At 41.9% G+C, this 22,490-nt stretch overlaps 1 protein-coding gene across 2 annotated transcripts; it reads left to right on the plus strand.

Moving 5' to 3' along the window:
* The first annotated feature begins 598 nt into the window (after window positions 1–598).
* setd1a (SET domain containing 1A, histone lysine methyltransferase) lies at window positions 599–21,816 on the plus strand. 2 transcript variants are annotated; one of them, XM_085454892.1, is made up of 21 exons: window positions 599–635; window positions 1,667–1,811; window positions 1,900–1,998; window positions 2,090–2,360; window positions 2,669–2,799; window positions 2,909–3,159; window positions 4,228–5,899; window positions 6,218–7,210; window positions 7,539–7,706; window positions 8,499–8,583; window positions 8,669–8,811; window positions 10,315–10,351; window positions 10,437–10,629; window positions 10,718–10,758; window positions 10,853–12,144; window positions 13,593–13,947; window positions 14,142–14,323; window positions 18,369–18,479; window positions 19,473–19,592; window positions 19,854–19,991; window positions 20,105–21,816. In XM_085454892.1, exons 2-21 carry the CDS (start codon window positions 1,674–1,676, stop codon window positions 20,276–20,278), a joined length of 6,594 nt encoding a protein of 2,197 aa, XP_085311018.1. In that variant the 5' UTR covers window positions 599–635; window positions 1,667–1,673; the 3' UTR covers window positions 20,279–21,816. The 2 variants fall into 2 exon arrangements, with proteins under 2 accessions (XP_085311018.1, XP_085311017.1); XM_085454891.1 differs by lacking the exon at window positions 599–635 and adding an exon at window positions 644–976.
* The last annotated feature ends 674 nt before the right edge of the window (window positions 21,817–22,490 follow it).

Here is a 22,490-nt window from a genome sequence, read left to right on the forward strand (position 1 = left end):
AAGCCGCGAGACTGCTAAATGAGACTGCAACTCACACACTGCCTATCTGATACTCAGCTACTCAACTGATAGCTGTTAACCAGCTATCTAACACAATGGGGGGGGGGGGGGGGGTGCTGATTGGAATACTTCTCTATTTCTCTTTCTTTTGTACAGCCAGTCTGGCACTTAAGCACTTCACTACACATTATAGATGTGTAATTGTGTATGTGGCAAGTAATTAAATTCTTCAAGATGTAGCGGTATAAATACACTTAATATGTTGAAATAAATTCCTTTAAAGTGTTCACTACAAGTATAATATGAGCCTTGAAAGATTTTAATATACAATAAATTATATTTGACAGTAATTTTGAGGTAGGTTTGCTTATCAGCCGCTAGAGGGACCTTTGGCCATTTTTTATACTTGCGAATGTAGGAGCAGATTCAAACCAATTTTTAAAAATGCGTAAATTTCACGCTGAATAAAACAAATGACTTTATTTACATTAACAATTTTTAATGCTGTTGTGTGTACAGTGTTATGTGTCAATGTGAAAGTTCCCTGTATTTAGTTTCAGCTTTGACGAAAGTGCCGGTGAGTAATCGCAGGTTGCATTTTGAACACACTGATGGAGAACAGGCGAGGCTTTCAGGTTAGTTACGCGATGGCCGCTCTCTCAACAATGTCAGGATTTCGAAGCGAAAACAATGGCTCCGTTGCTCGAACAGGCGCGTTGCTGTTTTGACTAACTGTCGGAATGGTAGCGGTATCGTTTTAGCTCGTCGGTTTTGCGTTAAAGCCGGGCCGGAGGTGAGCCGTTTCTGTTAGGAACTCAGTGTTTTTCTTGTTCGTCTCCCGGGCCTGGCTGGAGCTGCCTACACTGTAGCGGCGGGTTGCTACTTTCGGATGAGCGGGCAGTAGGTGTCGAAGAGGAGAGGGGTCTGAATTTAATTAAACTGAAGGTGAAACGAGTCTACAGATCCTCGTAGTGAGGCACGTAACTGGTAACATTTTATCGCTGTGGGTTGAGGGACATGAAGTGCACAGTTTTAACTCCTAACGTGATGTTCTTGCTAACTAGCATTAGCTTACCGTACCGTTGACTTGCCCTAGCTAAAACGAGAAGGCATAACTAATTTACAATCACATCGCTCTGATCTGAGGTGAGAGAAACGGATAGGTGGGCGTTTTACTGAGTGTTTCTGAAGCCCGATTCAATGCGTGGAACGTGAAATCTGTCATGATGCCGGAAAGCAGCAGTTTGCATATTCTAGGTTAGCCGTTGCTAACAGCAGGTGGCTAGCTGAAGTATATGGTCAGTGACGTAACGGTGATCATTGTTTTGACAGCACACGGCATCATATCCACGGCTAAGAGCGTCCCATTTGCTAGTCTGTTTAATTTACTTATTTTACCCATGCAAGAAGAACTACAACTGAAATATAGATGTCCGAAAAGTTTATCGTTAGCAGCTGATGTGACGCAGCTCGCTAGCCTGACAGGTTGCCATACAGAGTGCTCATAGTCTGTAATTACTGCAGCACTTTGTATCTGTTTGGCTTAATTCCGCAGGGATTTTTTAAAGCTTACTTCCCTGTGCTGATGCCCGGTCTTTTTTTTTTTCTTCTTCTATCAGTAGCTTCTGCACTGTGTGTGTAATGGTGGTCTTTCTTTGTGTGACAGTTGTAGGATGGATCCAGACGGTGGGGCAGATTCACAAAAAGCTGTCAGTTTGCAGTGGAAAAGCTACAAACTCGTCCAGGACCCAGCCATTAGGCGTGTCACCCAGAAGATCTACAGATATGATGGAGTGCATTTCAGTGTGCCAGTGAGTTAATGTTCACATTTATTTATTTTATCTTCAATCATTTCGACTATTGTTTGTATGTTGCATGCTGTTTATTTTTCGTCCCCAGGACTCTGGATTTCCACCTGTGGGAGAACTGCGAGATCCAAGACCCCGGAGACTGTGGTCCAGATATACAGAGCTGTCTCTGCCAGTGCCAAAGTTTAAGGTGAGAATACTTGGATTAGTGTTCATTTGACACGTCTCGGGAGCTTTCTGTTTGATTATCTTTTCACTGATCCTTTAATTTGTTACCGCAGCTTGATGAGTTCTATGTGGGTCCCATACCTCTCAAGGAGGTGACCTTTGCTCGACTCAATGACAACATCAAGGAACCCTTCTTGGCAGAAATGTGTGCCAAGTTTGGTGAGGTGGAGGAGATGGAGATTCTGTTTCACCCCAAGACTAGAAAGCACCTAGGCCTGGCCCGAGTATTGTTCACCAGCACCAGAGGAGCCAAGGACACAGTCAAGCACCTGCACAACACCTCTGTCATGGGGAACATCATTCATGCTCAGTTGGATATAAAAGGTAAGTTAAAATGTCTCCTCTTTGCCATCTGATGCACATTGTTACAGTGATGCTTTGGGCAGTTTCTTTATATGCAGTTTGCAATTTTAAATCAAAAGACAAAGAGAGTCACTTTTTCATGTAATCTTTTGAGCAGTTCCTCAAAGGAAGAAGACTTGCTAACAAAACAGTCAAGTGACACAGAAAAAACTTAAGCTGCAGTTAAATCTAAAGTTTTTCATACAAACCATGTTAGATATAAATTGTTTGTCTGTTGATTCGGTTTGAGAGCTTGCATTTAAATAGCTGTGACTTTTATTTTTATACAGGTCAACAGAGGCAGAAATATTATGACCTGATAGTAAATGGGTCCTACACTCCTCAGACAGTGCCTCTAGGAGGCAAGGCTTTGACAGACAGGCTTCAGCCTCAGGCTACAACACAGCCACAGCCTGACACGGTATTGTGACTGCACAAACATCTCTTCACTTATTTAGTGATGTCATGCTTGAGTGGTAATCTGAATGAAGATGCATTTAATTTTATACATTTTTACTCTGTTTCCATAGCCATCAGAAATGAGGCGAAGGCTTTCCAGTGAGCTTGCAGTTTTGGCAGCAGGGGTCCAGGCCCTCACATCGGGAAATGTCACACCTTCTGTAGAGACTGGCTATGATCAGCGTCTAGACACGCCCCCCTCCTCCATGGCAGGTCCTTACACCCCAAGCTCCTCTGCGTCATCTCAGGGTGGGGGAGGAACACCTTACAGCTCAAGATCTGGGACCCCTTTTTCACAAGACTCGGGCTATGCTGGTGGAAGGTTAGTTTCTGATAATTAACTGGAACAAAGCATCTTGAATAAAATTTACCTTAAGTGGTCTTACTGTTGTGGTTTGGTTCAAAGTACTGTGGAAAAGACTGAGGCACCCCTTGTTTCGATATATTTTGCTAGGAAAATGAGAAATGGATGCAGCGATTTTTTTTAAACATGCAGTCATACATGAAAATACAGTATATGAGGCAAAAAAACAAGATTTGTACAATTCTAACAAGTTCGATAGTCTTGAAATATTTGTTTTGAAAACCTTTTATTTTTCCACATAGCCTGAACCTTCTGAGGCAAGCTTTCTTGTAATTTAAGTAGTTTTCAGAAATAGTTCTCCAGACTTTTTGAAGGTCATATCTAAGCTCTTATTTGGATGTTGGCTGTCATTTGTTCCTTCTCTGTTTCCTCAGTAATGTTGAGGTTTGGGCATTGGAAAGACCAGTCCATGACTGATGGTGTCCATTTTTTGTTATTGCTTTTATTGTGTTTCTATGCTTTTACTGGATTGGCAGTATGCTTGAGATCATTGTCATGCTGAAAAATGAAGCTATTGCCAGACACTTTCTAGATGGTACTGAGTGGTGGATCAAAATCTGATGGTACTTTTCTGCATTAATAATTATAAATACGGTCCCAAACCATAACCGAGCCTCCACCATATTTTACCATATACTTCTTTCCTGAACTTGTTGGTGCAAATGATATGAAGGGAAATTTTTGGTACAAAAGACCTGGTCTGGTCTTATCATCTTTCATCATTTTTTTTTTTTTGTTTATTGTGTCCTTTGTTAGCTTGGCTTGCACAGAGGAGGGAAATGCTCTCAGGTTGTTTGTTTCAGTTGTGCGACATTGAGTTTCCAATAGTATTTGCCACAATTAGATTTCACTGTATGTATGTATTGTATGTCAACCTCAAAATCCTTCTCATGTCATCCCTTTTAAAACAAAAACATTTAAATGACGTTACAACACAAACCACATTTTACCTTTTCACATAAAGTCAAAAAGCATCATTGATTGACTTAGTGGTTCATATATAAATTCCTCATTTCTGCATTTTAGGCATCCTGGTTACAATACTGGCACAATGGGCAGCGGCTACCCTCCCCAGGACATGTTACCTTCCTCATCTTCGTCTTCTGCAGTCTCCTCGACGGTTGGAGGATACAAAGTGTCACGCTACTCTGATGATGCACAGGAACCTTCAGTGTATCACCGGGGTCGTCCTATGTACCCCCCAACAACATCATACCGTCCCAATGAGCCACCATGCTACCCCCCTTACCCTAATGTTGGAGGACCTGGGCCACACATGGCACACCACTCCTCAATGCCCCCACCACCTCTTGCCAACCAATATGATCAGCCCCTAATGTCAGAAAGGGAGAGGGAGCGTGAAAGAGACTCAGGGGGACGGTATGGGCCAGCGGGGATTGGTTCCAGGAGGTCATCTTATCATCACCAGCAAGACACAAACTCTTCCTCAAAGTACCATTCCCATCATTCCCACCACCATTCAGATCGCAGGGATGACAGGGGGTACAGGCGAGACAGCCTGGGCTCTCGGTCAGGTGACCACGGCCACCAGAGACACCGCAACCACCACCATTCTCACAACCACCATGGCAGCAGCAGCCGCAGAAGAAGCAGCCATGACCGGGACAGAGACAGAGACAGAGATCGAGATAGAGACAGGGACAGTGACTACTCTAACAGTTCGGATCCCAGGTACAATTCCAACTCGTACCGCTCTTCATCTAACAGCATGTCTCCTCCCCCATCATCTTACTCTACATACTCCTCCAAAGAGCCTGCCCCAGCCCCTCCTCAGGGATTGGACGTTTCCACTCGCCTAGGGAGCACAAGTCTCACAGAGAGGGGTTCTCTGCCTTCATTAGGTGCTGAAAAAGACTACCATGGTCACCACAGTGCTCTCCCTCCACCTCCTACACCTCCTCTCCCACCAGCTTCTGTTATTGCAGCAGCTGTAGCAGAAACACTTGGAACACTGGACTTCAACCAGGATAGTCCTGCTGGTGAAGAACAATGGACAAAACCCAAACGTCGTCCCAGCACCCCACCTGCCCCACCCAAGACACCCCCGCCTTCTTCTCCGCCCCACCCCACCATTGCTTCCTCTTCTAATTCTCCTTCTTCTACTTCCCTTCCCCACCATCTTTCATCTTCTTCTAGCTCCCCTCCACCCCCTCAAAGGGACTCGTCCTCCCCAGAGCCAGATTCCACCAATGAGAGTTTACCGTTTGTCTACCACAGCAGCAGTCTGGACTCTCGTATTGAGATGCTTTTGAAGGAACAAAAAGCTAAATTCTCTTTTCTTGCCTCTGATGAAGAAGATGAGGAGGATAGGAAAGAGGAGAAGCATGGAAGTGGAGCTGGAACAAGACGTGGGTCAAGTGATGCGAAAGGGGAGCGGGAACAGGTGGGGGACAATGGCGAGAAAGACCACAGGAGGAAAGGGGAAAGAGACAGAGATGGCCACAGAGGAAGAAAAAGGGGAAAAGGGGGAGAAGGCAGGAAGAGCCCCACAGTACTTACAGCATCTACACCACCCGTTTCTACTTATTCTCCCCACATCCCACCCCCAGAGGAAACTCAGGCCCAAGTCGGCCCAGCTGGTCCTGGAGTATTGCAGGAAGAGTCTTCACAGGCTGGATCTGCTGATGCACAGAGCCGGACAGGAGCGCACACACCACCTTTTAATGGACAGAGTCAGGTATGATCTGTCCTGATTCAATTTATTTTTATAAATAGAATCAGTTGTTTTGATAGTCACCCAGAAATACCTGTCTGTGGGCAGAGAAATAAATATTTGGTGGAAATGAATAAAAACCTCCTCAGTACCGACACAGTGATTAACATTCTGAGTGCTGTCAAACATAATGTTCATGTTTTGGTTTCTTGCTTTTAATGTGCCCGTTTCTATGTTAGAAAAGTGGGACAGAAAAATAATTCAGTAAGTGTTATTTTGAGAATTTGCTTCAATATGTGGGTGGTTTCTCAACTTAAGACAGTAAATTCTGTTTTCTTTCAGGCCTCTCCTCATTCCTCAGGAGAAGACATGGAGATCTCAGATGAGGAGGAGGAGACTACGACCATAACAACCGTGACCACCCACCAGCCATCAGTCACCTCAGGATCCTCACCTTCTTCATCTCAGGCTGCCATGACTTCACAAACAACAGACCCCTCATCTTCACCCCCACCCATCTCTGACTCTGCACAGCACTTTGGCACCTCCATGCACCCTCCCATACCATCCTACCCCCCTCATCTGCCCCCTCCACCACCCCCTGGTTACTCCCTACAACCCCCACCTCCACCAGGGATTCCTCCCCTTCCTCACATGGAGCTGCATCCTGAGTATCCTCCCCCCATGCCTCACCACATGTATGACTATGCCAGCTCCATGGAGCTGATGAACCAGTACAGTGGTGGAACCCCTATGTCTTTCCAAATGCAGACCCACATGTTAAGTCGCCTACACCAGCTGCGCATGTCCTCATCCAATGGCACCACAGGCCCGGGTGAGGCAGCTACTGCAGACTACAATTCCTACCATCTCCACTCTATTCCACAACATCACACACACCACCCCTACATGGACCAAGAGGGCAATGGGGCAGGCACTCATTATGACCAAGACCACCGATACATGCCACCCCACATGACCTATCCCTACCCCGATCCCCACAGCACTCAAATACCACCCCATCCACACCATGGTATCCCGCCTCCACACAGTGGCTGGCCTCCACATGTCTTACCGCCACACTACCCATCTTATATGCCCCCACCTGGCTATGGCACAATGCTGCCTGGGGATGGAGATGAGTACAGGGCTCCAGGGGAGGAGATGTCCATGCTGGCAGAGAATCCTCATGAAGCCACAGTGCAGATGGTCTTGGCCACTCTTATCCAAGAAATGAAGAACATCATGCAAAGGGACCTGAACCGCAAGATGGTGGAGAATGTAGCCTTTGCCACCTTTGACGAGTGGTGGGAGCGGAAAGAGACCAAGGCCAAGGTAAGGAAGCCCAACCTCAACAATAATGAAGGTCATCTTTCTAAGGTTGCAGTTAATTTTTGTGCATGTAAAATAAAATAAATAGGCCCACCCTGTTACTTAATAATTTTACTAGTTTATGTATGTGCTTCCTCCATTTAACTGTAATTGATTTTTTTATAATTAGCATGTTTTTTTGTTTGTTTTTTTTAATGAAAGATGTCATTCCTGTTACTATTTCATCTCAGTTTAATGATGCTTTTATTAGTCAGTTAACTATATAAAAGAAAGACTGTTGTTACGAGGCCAGAAAAACGTAATATCTTCTGTAAATGTCTACTTTTTGTAGCCATTCCAGACGATGGTTAGGGGGGTTTCTGCGTTACGGGATGAAGAGAAAAAAGAGGAAAAGGTCAACCGTCCACGGGAGCCTCTCATGTCTCTTGTGGATTGGGCAAAGAGTGGTGGCATGGAGGGATTTTCTCTCCGTGGAGCACTACGACTGCCTTCTTTCAAGGTAACAGTACTTTATTGCTGCAGATTTTGGTTTCATCTCCATGTTACTGTATGGAATCTATACTGCCTTCATATTTTATGTTTGTTTGTTGGAGTGTCTCATTTGCCATTACACCACCAAAACACTAGGTGGCAGTGGTGCTTGTATGCCACCTTGTTGAGGCACTTTGTTGATGTCACTAAATGGTAACTGAAACTGTTCTCCATGTTGGACCTAATAAATACAGAATTTATTTAGTTGTACTGAACTCTGTTTTTACAAGGGAGACCTGTCCAGTGTCAGGAGTTAGAAAAGACAGTAATTTTGTTCATACATGAACTGAATGTGACATGAACATAATAAAACGGCATAAGTTTCACTGCATTATCATCATGCTGTTTTCCTGCTTATTGTTTCTCAGTCAATAGTGCAGTATTTACAGTGCATGTTAGTACCAAATGGACCAATAATAATGATTGTGTTGGTGCATTGTGTAGTTGGAATTCTTATTAGATACTCTTCAAGCTACATTTAAGGCTGTCACAGGTAAACCATACTGTATAAATGTTCAGCACAGTATATGTCAAGCTTAAGTCAATAAATGGTGTCAAGAGTAGTTTAAAATATCTGATATTGTCATTCTAATATTTTGAATTTTTATGTGGTACCACAATATTCAAAAAGTGCACAAGTGTTTGGTGTTGTCAGTTTGTGGTACTTCCTCTAGTTCTGAAAAATAGTCAGACTTTGTAAAGTCAATTTTGGGGTTTTTTGGGGGGTTTTTATTCTTAAAAAACACTTTGAACTATGCAGGTGAAACGGAAAGAACCTCTAGAGTTTGAAGAGGGCGACATGAAACGGCCACGGCCCTCAACACCACCGGACGAAGATGATGAAGGTTTGCTCAGCTGTAATTCAGGCTTTAAAAAAAGGTTGGATTACTTGATCTGCTCCATGTAAGTCTTAAATTATCCTGTTTTCAGCTGCTGACGAGAGATTACCAGAGGCAGACAGGCATGGAGCTGAAAGGGACAACAAGAGGAGGAAAAAGAAGCCAAGAAATCGGAAACCCTGGGAGCTTGACAGTGAGGGAGAAGAAACATCTGATGGTTCTTCTACTGAAAAGGTTTGTCTGTTTGTTTTAAAATTGTGATTCAAGATTAAAACACAATTTTTAAAAAATGACTTTAGATTATTAGAATATATGAATGTGATAACATGAGTTTATAATTCATGTTGTCATTTATTTTAGTTGGCTACAGATAAGAACAAAATTATTAGCCTCGTATGAAAATTAAAGTTGTTTTCAAAACTTTCCAAAGTAGTTTCTACCTCTCAGCTGTAAAAGGCTGATGGGATGTTGCTGTCACCCCATTGGGCAGGCAGGCGGGCATCCCAAGTTTGCGACGTCAACGAGGCAGCATAGGATTTTGAAATTCATACCACTGGTGCATCAACTAAAAATCTCACATGAGTTTGACTCCCGGTGACCTTGATCTTCTGAAACTCCTGTGAATACAATAACTCAAGAAGGAAGTCGCCTAGGATTTTCAAATTTATGCTATATGTGCATCTATTAGGAGGCTAAGGGGTAGAACTGGTGATCACCATTATTTTAAAACGTACAAGGGATTTTTAACATAGCACTTGTAAGGATACTATTTATTTAAATTTTTTTAGAAACCATAAGTTAGTTGTTTCTTGATTTGTTTTTACACACAATAACAATTTTTTGAGAAATCAAAAATTACCAGTGTCACCTTTATAAGTCACCAGAAAATGAGACCTTTTTATTGAGCCATAGCACAAACCACTGCTGTGCAATGATGTGCTTTGACTTTGTGAAGGTTCAAACTGAAGGTTATTTTCCAATTTGCATGCAGTACTAAAACAAGCATGGGTTTGAGGTGTCTAAAGAGCCCATTAACAACTGCCAAGACACTAGTGAATGACTAAGCAAAGTTGGAACCAAAGAAATGTTTCCTTTGGTCAGATGAGACAAAAGTAGAGTTCTTTGGCCATGGAGACAATGCTTATGTTTGTAGAACATAAGCTTTGTTCTCCAACTCAACAACACCCAAGCATGGGTTGTTCCTGGTACAGAAAGCCAAGTTAACATTGAGCCTTGACTTGAGTCCCACTGAAAATCTGTGGGGTGAACTGCAGACTGAGGTCTGTGCCAGAAAACCCATTAAATCTCTGGAGGAGTTTGAGAGATTTGCCAAAGAAGAATGGGCTGCGATTGCTCAGTGTGTGTGTGTGTGTGTGTGTGTGTGTGTGTGACTTGATGAAAACTATAACAAACAACTGCAGGCTGTTATCCAGGAAAAGGATATGCAGTTGATTATTAATATCAAGGGGGGTAATAACCCTGGTAGTTTTTATGAAATCTGTGTGCAAAGTAAAATAATGTAAGCATCCAAAAAAAAAACAATATGTTTGGAAAAGCTGTGTTTAAAAATTCCATGCTCTCTTTAACACCACTTAGGAAATAGTTCTGTAGTGAATTGAATGCAATAAAAATAAATTTTCATAGCAGGGTTACAAATTCTGTCCTCACCTGTAGATGGCAGGATGTCACTGTGATTATATTGTTGTGATGACAACTTTTTTTCCCCCCCATGTTTAGGAGGATGAGGAAGACGAAAGTGGAAAAGAGTCTGATGGTAAACCACAAACAGGAATCTCATAACTTTGTTCTTATTTTCAGCTATCATGACTGTTTACATTGACTTTTTTTTATTTTTTTAGATGATGTCCTCAGTGCAGACAGTGATGACGAGAGCCTCTCATCCTCTTCTGAAGGCTCTTCATCTTCAGGATCTTCATCTTCATCCTCAGAAGAGGATGAAGATGAAGAGGAAGGAGAGCGGGCAGAGAGTGAAGGACCAGACAGCATGGATGAGTCAACTATGGATAGCACAACTGAGAAAGACAATGAGAGGTACATCACTTGTACTGCTGTAATCAGAATTATATAACAATGAATGTTGTACTTTTCAACACTCAAATGCTTGTTTTGTTTTTCTCAGGGAAAATAATGCAGCTGTTCCAAAGGCAGAGGTCAAAACAGGTTAGTCAGAAGTTGTTATAAATCACCAAAAAGCACCAGTAACATAATTGCTTCAGTTCGAGTTCAATCTTTGAAAACTTGTATCTTTTCTCAGGTGATACAAAAGATGGCAAGGCAGACACAACGGCGCCTACCAAACATCCCCCCTCACCACCATACCCACGCCCTACATCCCCTATCGTTCTTGTGCCCCCTCTCAAGAAGCGCAAAAAGACAGTCTCCTTCTCTACAGACGAGAACGAAAGCAAAATGCAATTGCCAGCTGCACCACCATCTCCGTCTCAAGTTTCGGGTGAATCTCCCCTCCTTTCAGGCAGGCTTCCAGACTCACCCATCATTGCAACCTCACCCAATTCATCTCGTCCCAGTCAGGGCATCCAGCTGCTTCCCTTTGCCTCTAAACCAGGCGAAGGGAATGCTCTCATTGTGCCCCCATCTGGACGAACCCAAGATACCGAGGAGACCAAGAGAGGACCCCTCATTTCTCCCCAGACTACCCCAGTCAAATCCCCTAGCAAACGCGGTGCAGGCAAAGAGTCTCCCAAATCTCCTGCTCCTCCTGTTATGGTGTGCCGCACTGTGCAGAACCTGCCTTTGGACCATGCCTCTATGTGTAGGATGGCCTTTGAGGAGGCCCCAGCACCACCATCTGTCAACAAAAGGTCCAGAGGCAGACCACGGACATCTAGCCTGTCTACTTCTTCCTGTCACTCTCTCAGAGAGGAAGATGAGGATGAGGAAGAAAGTGAGCAGAGGTTAAGACTAAGAGAACAGGTTGGGGCCTCCAGCCTCCTGCAGCTGGCCTCTGCTTCAACAACTGACCTTTCTGTGTTAGCTGATGTGGCTTTGAAAATGGACCCTGATCCTGGAGACTCAGAGGAGACAGAAACATCTGATGAAGCAGAGGAGCACAAGATGGAAGGAAATTACTTCGCCCCAGAGTCACTGGCCCTCCTTATGAGTCCAGGGGCTGTAATCGTCTTTATGGAGCACAACTACTGCAAACCCCCTGTTGTACCAGTACCAACTGGTGCCAAAAGGACTTCCTCCAGACAAGATTCTTCTGTTTTGCTCCCAGCTGACCTCAACTCTATTTCTGGCGTGCTGGAAGCCCCAGAGGAAGTCATTGGAGATCCACTTACGTCACGGGGAGATGCAGGAGAATTCTTTTCTGCAGTGGGAGAGATGTGTGACTCTGAGGATACGGGCCAGGTTACGCCGGTGTCTCCATCACCAAAGAAGAAGAACCTAATTGGCAAGGGTTTTGAAGCTGAAGAGGAAAAGAGCAAAAAGAGGAAGAGAAAAGATAAAGAAAACCTTGAGGTTCATCACACAAAAAAGCAGAAGGAGCAGCCAGGCAAGAAAAAGAGGAAGCGGAAATTAGAGGTATATTTGTCACGTTTGTTCCTGTAAATGTTTGAGATTGTCATAACCGTAAACATGCCACAGGCAACAATAGCACTGACTCATTACCAGTAAGCCCAAAGTTGGAATTTTGAAATTGGTACAGTTGAAGAGTTTTACATGTCTCGAAAGAATTTTCAGAATCAGAATCCGCTGGTAAACCTTTGGGCTCTCCAGACCAGGAATATATTTCCAGTGTAGACAGAAATGTAGTTTTTTTGCATTTACAGAACTGTGTGATACAGTTTTGTTTTTTTTATTCTTGGGTATGTTCTGGCTGAAAACAGATGGGGTAACAACAGGGTGTACCCTGTAGAAGCGCTCTGCTCTCAGTCTTACTGGTGCAATCACACTAGAATTACTGACATTTCCTTAGCATTGCTTAAAGCTAATGTCAGCCAGGTGCTTTGCATCATAAAAAACTTCTTTTACTTGCGCAGATGAGTTTTCATTAACCATAAACTTGCCACCTGCCAGTGACACGTCTAATGTCCGATGGCGCTTTTTGCAAATACAGCAGGTAACAGTCCAGAGACTTCGTCTGAATTAAACTGTCTCAACTCGTGCACTATATATGAAAAAGTACCAATTTGGATGAGTTTCTGATTTGTTTTTGAGTCTCTGCTGTTTTCACCCCCTGAACTTAGTCAGACGGATTCTGAGGCATCTCCTCTCTAATAGGTATTTGAAATACCAGATGGTGCTCCAAACAATAGGTTACCTCAGGTTCAGGTTTGGTCTTTGCAAAAATTTCTGGCACAACTTCACCTGCTTCCAAAGTGTGTGGAGAGGATGAAAATAATCACAATGCAGGGACACCAGCAACGCTTAAAGGGAAGATGAACAACTTTATTGACTGACCAACGCATTTTGGCTTGTGGCCTTCATCAGGGTCATAGTAACACATAGTAGAAGTGTGCTTCAATAAAAGGCAGGAAACAGAAAAAAATTCAAATTAACCAATCACATCTTCATAGGTAAACCAGCTGACATATAACAGGTTGGTATTGGTAAATTGGTTAAGGCATGCCCAAGTAAACACTGGACTAGATAATTAATTTATTTTATTTTATCAACAAAAGAAAGAGAAGCTTTCTAGACATCTCGTTTTAAGTCTACATTTTAGAGACATAATTGCGAAATGCGTTGGTCAGTCAATAAAGTTGATCCTCTTCCCGTTAAGTGTTGCTGGAGTCCCTGCATTGTAATCTTTGATCTTTACTGCATCTTGGCACAACACCTGTGCCTTTTTTCTAAGAACACTTATGTTCAACCAAAATGTCAATGACATTCAGTCACTGAATATAGTTATGAATATTGTTATGGATTAGATGACTTTAACTGGCCAGAGAAATGTCCAATGTGTCAGTCTGTATTAGTGTAAACACCGCATAGACTAGAAACTAAAAGACTGTTTTTCTTTCCTGCAGGACTCAGATTTGGACAAAGATGTGGATGTGGAGGAGCTTGAATCTGGGGAGCTGTCCAGCTCAGACACTGAGGAAGAGTTGGTTGAAGAAGTGAGAAAGAGTGAGCGGCTCTTTTTGCAAGAAGCAGGAGTAATAACATCCCAGAACTGGTCGAAACCTGTCCCAGCGCCTGAGCCATCAGCTGTGAAGTTTGACAACCGCAGTGAATTTGAGCAGATGACCATCTTGTATGACATCTGGAACTCTGGTCTGGATGGTGAAGACTTGTCGTTTTTGAAGAAGACTTATGAGAAGCTGCTGCAGGATGACCATAGCTCCGACTGGCTCAATGACACTCATTGGGTCAACCATACTAATATCCTTTTCAGTGATTATCTTTCACCTCAAAGATGTATGGGCACTAGGTTTGATTTACATGGAAGTGGCACAATATCCAAAAAGTCTGACTGTTATGAATTTACTAAATTGTCTGCATAACGTGACGTTTTTAAATTGAGGAATGCTTTGATATTTGGTGCCCTGTTGTCAGCCTTGACCTTTGGGCTGCACTAACCAATTTGCCAAATCCTCGCCGCAAAAAGAAGAACACAGATGGGCAGCTTCGTGAGCATGTGACCGGTTGTGCCAGGAGCGAGGGGTACTACGCCATCAGCCGCAAGGAGAAGGATGTCTACCTGGACCTTGACCTACCCGAGCAGGTCATACGGGAGGTGGAGAATGTCGACACCTCGGTAGGCAGACTCCAAATCTTTTTGGATGCATCTTCTTTTATTTCTTTTCCATTTATTGAATCTGTTGTTCTCACATCAGTTTGATTTTGTCTGTTAAAGCAGTTGAGAAGCTTTGCTGAAATACTTGAGATATCTTGCGAAACTTGTTTAGGCTTTTCCTTAAAACGAGTCGGCATCAGGTAACAGGCCGACGCACTTGGACAGTTCAATGTTCATGTTCACTCGCTCACAGATAACGTTCACTCTCCTAATCTAATGTTTGTGAGATTGGAGATTCTGTTGTGCTTGATCCTTCATTTGTTGTTGAAAGAACAGGATAAAATGCCCGTGAGGTGAATCTGTGCGTGCAGCACAACCTAAAGTCAGTAAATCTGATTGGCAGTGGAGACGTTGGTGTGGACGTGCTTTCGATTGTGTGGAAAGTTGAAGCCGGGTTTAAATGGAATTTTAATGTGATATCCAGTTGAACCTTTTTTTTTTCCAGGAAAAATATTTTGCTGGTCTCCACTGCCTCAGTAATCAATTATTAGGGGTTTGTAGCTGTTTCAGGGTATTATTATAAAGTCAACATTTGGCTAGATAGTGCCTCTCAGGCATTTGGAATGGAGGTGATTCATATTTGGCTTAGTTGAAGTGGTAATTTTAGGATTTGAGATGGAAAAAGGTGAGGGTTTTCAAATGACAGAGAAGTAAGATGATGAGTATGTGGACATTTACAATACAGAGGTTTTAGGCATTACATTTGTGCTGTCTGGTGGTTGAGACAGATTCATGCAGGAAAAACAAATTATATTTAATTTCAGTCACATACATCACTGCTCATATGTTTAAAGCATGGCATGTATTCTTTGTCAGTAAAAAGAACATTAAATTCAACAAAACAACAACAGTGCTATAAGGGCTGATAAGAATCAGTAAATTATTGATTTATAATCATGCTTAAAAAAAAAAGAAGGACAATACAAACTGAAAAACTGTGTGAAAATAAGAGTCATGGAGAAACGTGCGAGATGCGTGTCGTTTCTAGTCGGGCTTCCTGATTTATCAGGCTTGTATGAGTCAGAATGTGGTCGTTCACAGGAATAATGTGATGTCTGAAAACATTAGGCTTTTGTTTTTCCTTGCAAGACTACTTGAAACAAAAATATTTCTTGCTGACTGACATTTTTTTTTCTTTTTTTTCTCATCATCTTTGCTGTTAGAAGTGGGTTTAGAGTGGGGATAGGGTGTGATGAATTTAACAACAGACGAAACAAGTGCGGCAACCTTGAATGTAAACGTGTAGTTTTCCCTTTGTTTTCCCGTTTTGTTGGCAGCCATAATTGTAACATACTTGAAATTGTATGTTGTGTCCACTGCTTTTGAGTTTAATGTTCATATCACGTATCTTATCGTCAGTATTCAAAAACAGTACAAATGTTATTGCATTTCGAGAATGTTGAAGAGTGAATTCTTCCTCTGGGCCAGTGGCAGGATGTTTCAGTCCAGGCGTTATTTCACGTAAAGCACAGTGATCATTCCCGTTTGTGACACAGGAAATCCATAATTCTTTTTTCCTGATGTAGATCCGGATTTGTCACATGTGAATTACTCCTTCCTGAACAAAAGATGATGAATCCAATTTACGTCAAAGGATCCTAACGATCACAAATTCTTATGAAGTTCCCTGAAAAGTTTGATCATAGTGAGTGTCACACCTTTAAAGTGTTTTGGAAAGAATAATCAGAGCAAATGTGCAACTCCAACTTTCGTCAAGCATGGTTGAACAGCTCTAGAAATTTGCACAGCACATGTATTCCCAATCCAGAATTAAACCAATTCTCCTTTCTTAAAAATAAAGGAGAAAATATCACACATTCAAAGATTGGAGGATTTGAATACATGTTTTATGTGTTTTTCATTAAAAAAGACTGGGTTCAGTCTGTAACTTCCATGAAATACTGCTGAATTGGGTGCCTCTTAGCTGGAAATACAAACGGGAAACATGAGCGCAGCATTTATTTACACAAACACACTAACCACTATGTCTTCATTAGAATTTACTTAGAAAAAACAAAAATAGTAAGGCTAGACCGGTTGTGCACTTATCACTTTGTATTCCAAGGCACGATTTGCTCAAGTATAGACATCTCCCAGCCTAAAGCAAACACAGACATGCAAAAATATATATATATATTTTTTTTTAAGTCAGTTTTTTTTATTTACAGCCAATTAATTTCAAAGACCTGGGGCATGAAGCCACTGAAGGAGGCGTGTGGACAGAGAAAATAAAAATGTTTGAATGAATTTAGGGAAAATAAGTTGGAATTGCTGATTGTATTGCGCTAACCTTTAAATATAGTTCAGCTTGGATGATTTTTTTTATTTTTATTTGTTAGTAATGGCTGATTAAAAAAAATGTGTGAGAACCATTTCCTGTGTGCCAGGAGTAATTACAGTTGCACTACATGCATATAGTCCTACTGCATATATGTTCGTGTGGTCAGCTTTAACCTACAGAGCTATGGTTGCCCGGTGCATAATGCTGGGCAGTAACATAGTATGTGTCCTGAATGCGTCACAGTATTTTTAACAGTTATTTTCAGCTCTTTGTGAGTATTACTTTGGTGTAAGTGCAGGGAAAGCTTTCTGATAAGTCTGCCTAGAGTCAAAAGCAGAAAAAAAAGGAGTAAGAGGGGTCACAGAGCCCCACACATTTATCATAGGCCTAAATATGGCTATTACTGTGATGATTCTATGATTTCATCATGCAACGTTCCTCTTTTATAATGTCTGCAAATAAGGTTTGGGTCACTTGGGGGTGATGATCTTGATGCTCGTCAGACACTCATATGATGCACCGTCATTGGTCCCATGTGCAGCCAGTTATCCTCCACACAATGCCAGATTGTCATGGAACGCAGGAACATTTGAAAAATCAGCTCACTTAGTGTTTGTGTGAGTTAAGAGTGGAAAATCCACGTTATCGTGTTGCTGTGCAAGGTTTATTCCTCCGTAATGTATTTCCCATTTAGCTGTTGTGCTTTCCCTTACTGCTTCCATGGACACAAGCATAGTTCCTTAGAATAATACACACAAATTATTATATTTTACTGTGGCATGTTTTATGCAGTCTTGCTGTTTCTAGAGTTACAGACTAATTCAGACTCCGCACAGAATGAGATGTAACTGGGGCACCACATCAGTCTGCGTCTTTTATTATCTGATCAAAGTGTCCCAATAACTGAGATATGTCTGCTGCTTTGAGGTTTTTATGTGCTTATATCAGGAACAAAGAGATGTGTCGTGATGAATAATCCCTGTTTATGTTTTCAAACCAAAGATTTGTGGCAGGCTTAAAGAGTTACTGATACTCAGGAGGATCTCTCCCCCGCACACAGAGCACCACAGACACACATGATTTAACTTCATGGTGATACATTGAAACAGCTGTTTCACTTAGCTTTATAGGTGAAACATGAAATGTAATCTCATGGATTATTATCTTGATTGTAATATTGATCTGTTTAGTACTGAAAGCAAAGCATTAATTGGTTGTAAAAACACAGAAGTTGCATAGTCTGACAAAATCTAAAATGATGTTTGAGACGTAGCATGAGAACATGTCAGTTCATTTTGTTTCAGTTTGAAGTTTCTAAGGAAGTTTCAGCTGCTTCATTTTTTCCATAGATTCCTTTTCCTTGTTTTTGGAAATTTGTGCTACAGTTACACTGCTGGGCTCCCTTTAACACTCAAGTTTTTTTCACAGTAGTTATGAGAGTAATTTTTGATATGTATAAGGAACACAAGTTAACATCCTGAAGAATTTAATTATTGAACCATAATAGAGGGAAGGCAGTAGTTGGGACTGAAGTATTCGAGGGCAGACTTGCTTCTATTCTTGCGTAATAACTTTTCCAGTCATATCTCTTTCGCAAATGAACCTCTGCTACAAGAGCAGGGGTATTGGAAATTGAGGTTCATGCTGTTACCCGTCAAGGCCATCTGATGAAGTCTTAGTGTAACCGTTGCACTCTCTGAAGCTCTTTTGTTTGTTTCCTGGCAGGGTGCTAACCGAGTGCTATCAGAGAGACGTTCAGAGCAGCGCCGCCTCCTCACTGTCATCGGCACCACTGCTGTCATGGACTCTGACCTGCTTAAACTCAACCAGCTTAAGGTACAAGCAGTACTATATTCATGTGGTCACTTACAAGCTAAAGGACAAAGTTAAACTGCAACCTGCGACTTGTCAACAGATTTAACTTTAAAAAAAAATCTTTGCTTAAAAAACAAAAACACTGTAAGTTATGCCACCTGACACAATAAATTAAATGGTTTACAGTTCACGAGTGTAATCAAAAGGTCATCTAAGGAATAAATTTCCAGAGCCTGAAACTGATTCCATGCTTTTAGAAGCGCATAGCTGAATTTAGTAGGATATATACCAACATGTTTTACAGTCTAAACACAATACAAACAAGACATCTGTGAAGGTTCTCAGTCATCCAGGTCATCGTAGCTTGGAAAGAAAAGCATCTGGACTTCTTTAAGTCCAGACTTAGACTACAAACAAGACCAATTTTGACACGAACTCTGTGGTTTATTAATCAAAACTCGCAAAAGGTTTTTTCCAAGCTTCACAAGATGAAACTCAGGGCTGAATGCAGAAATTTTACCTTCACAATGGTGGGTTTATCTTTTGGTTTCAAGATGAATTTGTTTATTTGTTAATGCAATGTCTGAATAGGCGTTTTTTTGGAAGGTGGCTCTTGTCTCGTTTTTTGTGTGCGTGTGTGTGTTTGGTTTTGAAAGAGGCTGTATCTCTGGCTTTCATTGTTACACAAATCCGGGGTCGAGGTCACAGATCTGCCTCTGTGCTAAACGTGCAGAAAATCTGCTCACTACAGTAGGTCAGTGGTCAAACTTTTGGGTGTGGGCCTTTTTTGCATGTTCTTATTCTAGTCAACAATTTATTTTTTTTCTGGTTTTCACACCAAATTATCAACTTGGATTAGTTTACCTTTTTGAATTGTTGAAGATCCAATTATAAAACAAAGATATAGCCTGTAAATACTTAAAGCTGTCTGTTAATTCAGGACAGGTTAGTTTATAAAAATATCTATTGCTAGTAAGGCTCCTCTTAAATTACATCCGCTCTGTCCTGATGCAGTTCCGAAAGAAGAGGCTTCGTTTCGGACGCAGCCGAATCCACGAATGGGGCCTGTTTGCGATGGAGCCCATTGCTGCTGATGAGATGGTCATTGAGTATGTGGGTCAAAACATAAGACAGGTATGACTTATAAGGAGTTTTGTGTTTAACCAGTGATGGTTTTTGAAACTTTTCAGCCATCTTGACATCTAAATGTTTTCATTATCCACTGTTGCCATCTAAACAAATCTGTAAAATACTTATACAAATAATAAATCTCTAAGAGTCCTGCTGTGTTGGACCCTTACTCTTGCATTGTAATATTGATATGACTGTATGTGAATTGCAGTTTTTCAGACACTTTGAGGGTGTGGTCAGTCAGAAAATGTTCTTTATGCGCAGATGGTGGCTGACAATCGAGAGAAGCGTTACGCACAGCAGGGCATCGGGAGCAGCTACTTGTTCAGAGTGGACCATGATACGATTATAGATGCCACCAAGTGTGGGAACCTGGCACGATTCATCAACCACTGCTGCACTGTAAGTCTGAAAACACTCAACAATGATCTGCCTCTTACATGCTTTAGATATGGACTGATGTTAAGTTCTGCAGCTGTCGCCCATCAGTCTGTCGATGCTTTCCCCCCTTGCAGCCAAACTGCTACGCCAAGGTCATCACCATAGAGTCCCAGAAAAAGATTGTGATCTACTCAAAGCAACCCATTGCCGTCAACGAAGAGATCACGTACGATTACAAGTTCCCACTGGAGGAGAACAAGATCCCTTGTCTGTGCGGAACGGAGAACTGTCGTGGGACGCTCAACTAGTCAACGCACTTCTCTACCACACTTACCAATGGCCAGCCATACCCGTAAACAACCTCCCTTTCCCCATGAGTTCGCTCTCCTAAATGTGTAACTTGAACCACCCCAGTACACTATGCTGCCCCTCCTCATGGCCTCATAGCCGGCCTCACAGTACCTAGGACATAGACACGCACACACTTGGCACTTTTCACACGCAGTTTTCATTCTCTAGGCAGTTCCACAAGCTAGTGGGTGATGGATTGGCGTCATCTGGCTCTCGATGCATGACAAGGCCTTTAGCATCAGCTCGTTAGTGGCAGTATTACTGGACAAAACCGGGTGCTCCAAGGAAGTTGTTGCGTCAGTCAGGGCATGAAGGATTTGTCTGATTCCATGCCGGCATCCGTTTGAAAGGAGACAATGTGGAGAAAAAAATAGAAAAGGACAAATGTTTATTGGCACTCTCTCAGACATGGCTTCATTACTCTTTTAAAGTGACGGCATCAGTCAGACATGGGTCATTTTTATGTTCCTCATGACTTACTTTCAAAAGGATTATATTTTTGTAAATAACTATTGTTAGTAACGACTTTAGTGAAGTGAAACTACAATTTCGGTGTTCATTTCCTTTGCCATTATCTCTAAGAGCAGCACTTGTTCACGTGTTTGCATGCTGCTGTGGAAGTTGTATTGTGCGTCTCATAACCAGCCTCTGAAATATTGTTTTTTTCTTTATTGGGTGTAGCTGAAACAAATCGGTGGGGGACGCTTTGATCTTTAATAAAAGCAGTCGGTAGGAAAAATGCCGTCCAGAAGTTACTGCTGATTAGGGCACTTAATAATTCACAAACATGCACAAGACGTGCAAAAATAATATTGTGCATAACTATCTGTAGACTTGGCAGCAAGCAGAGTTGTGCCAGGCTCCTACTCTCTAAGATTTTCTTTGTGACAATTACAGAAGCCAGGGTGTTTATCCAGATGTGAAGCAGTGCATTTGGATGCCGTCACGTTAATGATAAGGAGGTCATGTCTGAAAGGGGCTTTCTTTTGTCGGCGTCGTCCAGGAGTCACTCCTCTAGTGTCGAATTCCTTCTGTAACCACGCACCCATACAAATCCGCACAGAGACGCACACGAATACCAGAAAAATTCAGGGTTTTTAGACTCGCTCACTAAGGGCGTAACTTTTAAGATAAATCACTTCAATCAATTTGGTCTTCAGTTATGCAAGATTTCCAAGCCTGAGGGTTGTTTTGGAGCTTTTTTTAAAATTTCATTTCATAGTATTATATTATATTACTATTGCTGTTATTAATGGTATTGTTACTTATTTGCATTAGCTGTAAGTATATTACAGTGAAATGAGCTTCAGTGTACCCATCCACTGTCCTCAGTGGCTTTGTGATCCACCAGCCCTATAAATCCTTTCTCCTCTCTCCACTGTGTGTTACTCTCCTGTTTTGCAACAGTCTGTATGAGAGTAAAGCCGTTTTAACCCACTGTGAAAATGTGTAATTTAGGTTTCAGCTTACAGTGTGCGTGTTTTTTTTTTGTTTTTTTTTTGTTTTTTTTTGTTTTTTTGGTTTTTTTTAAATGCCACTGCTAAACTTTTATATTCCCCTTTTTATGTTTTTTTTTTTTTTTTTTTTTGGTTTTTGTTTTTGTTCTTCTCCAAACTTATGGATACTGACATAGGTGCTTTTAACAAATTATTTGTGCGCTCTTTGTGGGTTCTTTATTCATCTACAATAATTAGGGCTGTGCTTGTGAAATGCAGTTGAGCACATGTCCAGTGGGGGTGGGATCAGAAATTGTCAATGACTGTTTCTATCACCAACACAATGGAGGGGGAGTGTATACGTTCATAACTCGAATCGCTTGTTTGTCAGCGATGATTTGGCACGCTATATCTGCTGTGTCAACAGAGAAGTCGCAAAAGTATGTTTCGTTGTCGACAAGGTCACGTCCCTGTTTGTGGGTGAATTCTAAAGATTCACAAAGGACGCAATCCTATTAGCAATGACGCTGGTTTCACAGCCGTTGCGTTTGTTGGTTAAAAGCACGTATGTCAGTGACGTAAGTCAAGAAAAGGTTTTGTTGCTGCTTACAATATATCACCCTGTTTCGTTTCAACACGCGCACAAATTCCTGTTTAAACAATTGACAAAAGCGTTTTCTGCAAATCCTTCTCCCTAGTTGCTTTGTTAAGTTCTGAATTACACAAGTGAGTT

The sequence above is a fragment of the Copadichromis virginalis genome, linkage group LG4 (assembly GCF_057382275.1).
Source record: "Copadichromis virginalis isolate Kocher_CV1m ecotype Utaka linkage group LG4, C_Virginalis_male_GT1.1, whole genome shotgun sequence".
NCBI lineage: Eukaryota > Metazoa > Chordata > Actinopteri > Cichliformes > Cichlidae > Copadichromis > Copadichromis virginalis.

Excerpts from the sequence above, each read along its gene's own strand:
- setd1a (XM_085454892.1), top strand. The coding sequence starts at position 1,674 with ATGGATCCAGACGGTGGGGCAGATTCACAAAAAGCTGTCAGTTTGCAG. Across the intron at positions 19,593-19,853 it reads TGGGTCAAAACATAAGACAG|ATGGTGGCTGACAATCGAGA; the intron begins GTATGACTTATA and ends CTTTATGCGCAG. Across the intron at positions 19,992-20,104 it reads TCATCAACCACTGCTGCACT|CCAAACTGCTACGCCAAGGT; the intron begins GTAAGTCTGAAA and ends CCCCCCTTGCAG.